This window comes from Geospiza fortis, unplaced genomic scaffold (genome assembly GCF_000277835.1).
Source record: "Geospiza fortis unplaced genomic scaffold, GeoFor_1.0 scaffold188, whole genome shotgun sequence".
In the NCBI taxonomy this organism is placed as follows: Eukaryota; Metazoa; Chordata; class Aves; order Passeriformes; family Thraupidae; genus Geospiza; species Geospiza fortis.
This window is the reverse complement of record NW_005054337.1, coordinates 2,402,672-2,407,248: the sequence shown is the minus strand read 5'-3', so window position 1 is coordinate 2,407,248 and position 4,577 is coordinate 2,402,672. Positions and strand designations below refer to the sequence as shown.

At 62.9% G+C, this 4,577-nt stretch overlaps 1 protein-coding gene across 1 annotated transcript; it reads right to left on the bottom strand.

The window, feature by feature from the left end:
- Positions 1-3,187: 3,187 nt before the first annotated feature.
- SRXN1 (sulfiredoxin 1) lies at positions 3,188-4,139 on the bottom strand. The gene is made up of 2 exons (XM_005422190.2): positions 3,767-4,139; positions 3,188-3,623 (listed from the first exon to the last, which is right to left on the bottom strand). The coding sequence occupies exons 1-2, from the start codon at positions 4,025-4,027 to the stop codon at positions 3,420-3,422; spliced, it is 465 nt and encodes a 154-aa protein (XP_005422247.1). The 5' UTR covers positions 4,028-4,139; the 3' UTR covers positions 3,188-3,419.
- Between the last annotated feature and the right edge of the window lie 438 nt (positions 4,140-4,577).

Sequence of the window (4,577 nt, the reverse complement as noted above, 5' to 3'; positions counted from 1 at the left end):
TGGGCACCCTGGGGGCAGCTGATCCAGCCAACTGAGTGACCCCCGGGCAGAGGGCAGCACCAGGCAGTGGCTCAGGCATTCATGGGACCCTGCATGGGACACAGAGCATGGAGGGGACATGGCCTGAGCATGGGGTTGCAGTCCTGACTCAAGTCCAGCCAGGCTCCTCCTGCCTGGTGGGCATCGTGGGGTCAGGGTGCTGGGCACCCTGGGGGCGGGGCCCTGCCTCTGCTGCCAGGGAAATGCCCCCTGCCCCCCACACCAGGGAGTGTTTGTCTTTGAGGTGATACTTAAGTGTAAGAAAATAAACAGGGAGCAGATGGGGCAGGGGCCAGGGCTGCCCCCGGCCCCGCGGGAACGCTCCAGCCCTGCTGGGAAAACACCACGGCCAGCGAGGCAAATGGATTCCAGACCCAGGGCAGTGCTGGAACATGTGGCCACCAGGACACTGGGCCTGACCCTGCTGAGCCCTGGAGAAGCAGTGCTGGACTGATCCATTCAACTCCACCCCACCCCATCCCCTTCCATCCCACCCTGTCCTGTCATGTCCCATCCTATCCCATCACAACCCATCCACGCCATCCTGCCCCATCCCATCCTACTCAGTGCCCCAGGTCCACAGCCCCTGACCAGACCTTGGCTCTGGGGGATGTCCAGGAATGGCCCCTCTGCCTGTGGCTCCCCAGTTTCAGGGTGCTCAGGCCAGTGAGGCCACAGGTCTGGGAGCTGCCCCATCCCAAATGCAGTCCTGTCCAGCTGGGCACACACAGCATCCAAGTCCAGCTGAGCCCAGTGAGGCACGGGTCGCATCCCAGGGGAGTTGATCCCTGCTCCCCAACACTGGCAGACCAGAGATGGCAAATCTGGGAGCCCCTGGAGCCCCCTGGGTGGGGAGGAGCAGTGAGTGCCATGGGGACTGGGCATTGTGAAACATTTGGGGAACAGGAGAGTTCCCCCATTTTCCTGGATCAGGGCTGTATCAGGGTGACCTGGTGGGCCCCCAGGCAGTGTGGGAAGCCCCAGGCCCCCCCTGCCCCCCGGGCTGTACCTGCAGGCTGGGGCTGCTGGTCTGGAAGGCATTACACGCCTGTTGGGCGGGGAAGTCTGTCCCAGTTCCGGAGCTGGGACCCCTCCCCACCCGGCCTGGGCTGGGGGGAGCCCACAAAGCTCCTTTGTTCCTGCCCTGGAACGAATGGATTGGAGGCAGCCGGATCGGCTGTCAGCCGGCGACACCAGAGACCCCGCGGGTCAGGCAGAGGGAAGGGGGACAGGTGGAGCACGGACAGATGCAGGCAATGCAGAGACCCATTCCTGGGCCAGCCAGGGGCTGGTGGCACCAGCAGCCCCAGCTGGAGACCAGCTCCCACTGCCCACACCGTGCCAGCCCCATGGATGCACCAGTCAGCCCTGGAGATGCTCACACAGCACTTTGGACACAGCTCCGGTGCCAGGGAGCCCTGGGAGTGATGTCAGGACATCCTGGGACTGGCACGGACCTTTGGCGCTGTTTGCAGGGGATGGCAAGCTGGAAAAGCAGATCCTGCAGCAGGCTTCTCAGCTGGAAGAAGCTTCCATGGCTTGCAGGAAAACGAGTTGCAGGATCTGGGCAGCCTCAGTTCATTCCCACTTTGTGGAATTCCCAGTTCTGCTGAGCTGCCTCTTATCCAAGGGATGAGGGGCACAAGCCTGGGAGAGTGGGGCAAACAGCATTCATGTGAGATGCCCAGCAGTGGGGGCACAGAGGATATGGGCAGACATCAGTCCCTGCCATGGGACTCCCGTTTGGGGGCACTCTGGAAATGCCCACATTGCCTCAGGAGCTGCTGCAGGAGCTGCTACCTCCCGCCTCCACCCCCCCGCTCTCTAACAAGAGGAAACTTTTTAGCACGCCACAATTCTGAGGAGAAATTTATGGCCCATCAGGGAGCCGCGGGCCAGGGCTGCTCTCGGTGAGTGCTTGCAGGGCTTCCTCCCGGCACACAGCTGCTTTCATGCGGCACATGCAGCTCTGGAGTCTCCCTCCCGTCCCTTCCCCTCGGCCAGCACCCCCAGCCCACCCTGCTCTTCCTCCCCAGCGGATCCTGCCGAAACGTGGAGGCAGCAGGAAATTGTGCCCTGTCCCATGCCAGCACTGCCAGCTCCTGCCATGCAGACGACCCGGCTGTGCCCTCCTCTCCCAGCCTGTTTCTGCCCTAGGGGAACAGGATCCCTTCAGGGAAGGGCATGGCTGATGGGGCAGAAGTGTCCGGCCGCAGTTCCCATCCCAGGTCCCAGTCCTTCTGCTGACTCACGGCGTGGTGAGTGAGTCAATGGCCTTTCCCCTCCCTGGATGGAGGCTCTCGACTTAGAGGGATGCTGGAATGCCCAGGGGATGCTTGAGGCATTTTTCCAGGCTGCACGTGGGGTGACGATGTGGTGCTTGCAGAAATGACAGCATCCCAGCATGGCAGGGCCACAAGAATCCCCACAGCTGGGCCAGACCCTGAATTCAGCTCCAACGAAGGTTGGGCTGGCAGAACATTGTCCTGTCACAGCATCCATCCCCCAGCAGAGCAGCCATTCCCTCACAGAACATCCATCCCCTTGCAAACCCTCTGTCCTTGTTCTGTGTGCCCACAGCCACTGCTCCTGCTGGCACCAGGGCACAATGCTGGGCCATGATGGACCACTGCATCCCTGCTCCCAACCTCAGCACCCTCTAGCACCACGCCAAGGAGCTGCAGAGGTTTTGATCATCTTTATTCCAGATGCAGCAGTGGCTGTCCCCACCACAGGATTTTGGAGATGTCCCCCAGGGAGACTGGGACCACTGGTGAGCCCAGAGTCGCTGAGGGTGGGCTGGGGACTGGCCATGCCAGGTCTCTTCCCTGTGTCCTGATTCTGTTGTGTCCCAGTTCGCCTGTACCCCTTCCCGGTTCAGCTGTGCCCCGAATGAGCTGTGACTTGTCCCAGTTCCAGCGTGCTCCGGTTCCGCCATTCCCGCTTGAGCCATGCCCCGGTTAAACCCATTCCATCCCGGTTCAGCTATTCCCGGTTGAACCGTGCCCCGGTTTAGCGTGTTCCAGCACGGTTCAGCTATTCCCGATTGCGCCGTGCTCCCGTTCATCCCACTCCAACCGGTTCATCCCGTCTCGTCTCGTCTCGTCTCGTCTCGTCCCGTCCCGTCCCGTCCCGTCCCGTCCCGTCCCGTCCCCCCGGCCTGCCGGGAGCCGGGGACCCTCCGAGTCTGGGGGACCCGCACCTCATCCCGGCTGCAGGGACCTCAGGGGTCTCCAAGTCTGGGGATCCTGACCCCTCCTGGCTGGAGGGACCATGGGGATTCCCCAGGGCTGGGGGCGCCGACCACATCCTCATGAAGGGCTCACGAGTCGGAACCAACAGGGATAGAACGGGCTGCTGGGCATCCTCGGGGTGCTGGGCTAGCGCAGGTGAGGCGTGGAGGAGCCGAGGTAGGTACGGAGGTCGCTGAGGGTGGAGGGGATGATCTTGGCGGGGATGGTCTCCCGGCGGAGTGCCTGGTGGGCAGCATAGCGGTGGCAGCCCCCGAAGGAGTAGAAGTAATCGCCGCCCTCACTACCTTTGATCCAGAGCACGTCGATGGGGGGCACCCGCTCGGGATCCTCCTGGGAAGGGGAAGAGCCATCCAAGAGCAACACAGCCCGGCCCTCCCATTCTACCCTGACACCCCCCGACTGTGCCAGGGCTTGGGTGCTGACAGCTTCCCCAGCAGTGCCCTCTGAACGGGTGCAGGAGGGGCTGTGCTCACCTGCAGGGTCTCCATCAGGCTCTGCACCTTTCCCGGGTCCAGCTCAGCCGGGATGGGCCGGATGAGGACCCGCATGGGCACGTTGTGCACGGCCGAGATGTGCTGGGTGTGGATGCTCCTGTCCTCGGCCTCTGCCATGGTTGTGGCTGCCAGCCGTCCTCGGCCGTCCTCTGTCGTGCTCAGCCGAGCCCTCCGCTGTGCCCCGAGCAGTGCAGCGCCCAGCCGTACCCCTCTACTTCCTCCTTGCCCGGCCATCGTCATCGTCACGGCCTCCGCCCCGGCGTTTTGCAGAGTCACAGTGAAGGGGCAGGACAGACTTCCGGGCCGGGTGCCAGAGCCGGCTGGCCCGCTGCCTGCTCCGGAGAGCCTGCGGTCAGGGCTGCCCTCGGCTCCTCCTTCCCGTGGGACACCCATGGGCATGCGGCAGCTCAGCCCCCACCATGAGTGCTGGGGGTCCCTGTCCTGCCCCCTGCGGGTCCCACCTGGCCGGGCCGGGGCACTGAGGATCATCCCGCAGCTGAGAGTTGGGATATGATCCCAGCTGCCTAGCTGTACCAGGAACATGTCCCCAACCCAGAGCCCACTCCCTGCTGTGCTGACACCTATGGGGTCCACAGCAAGGAAGATGGGGCGTGAAATAACCGCAGAGTTGAGCAGTGATGCTGGGATGCTCCACAGCTGGGCAGGCACCCAAGAACTGCAGCCCTGAGTCTGTAGCCATGATATTTTCTGCAAAAATCCTTTCCTTAGGATTTTTCCTCCTGAGAAGCTGAGAGGCCTCAGGAACAAAATGTAAACAATGATTACCTGC

Coding starts and splice junctions, on each gene's coding strand:
- SRXN1 (XM_005422190.2), bottom strand. CDS start 4,027: ATGACGATGGCCGGGCAAGGAGGAAGTAGAGGGGTACGGCTGGGCGCT. Junction 3,624..3,766: donor GCCTGATGGAGACCCTGCAG/GTGAGCACAGCC, acceptor TCCCCTTCCCAG/GAGGATCCCGAGCGGGTGCC.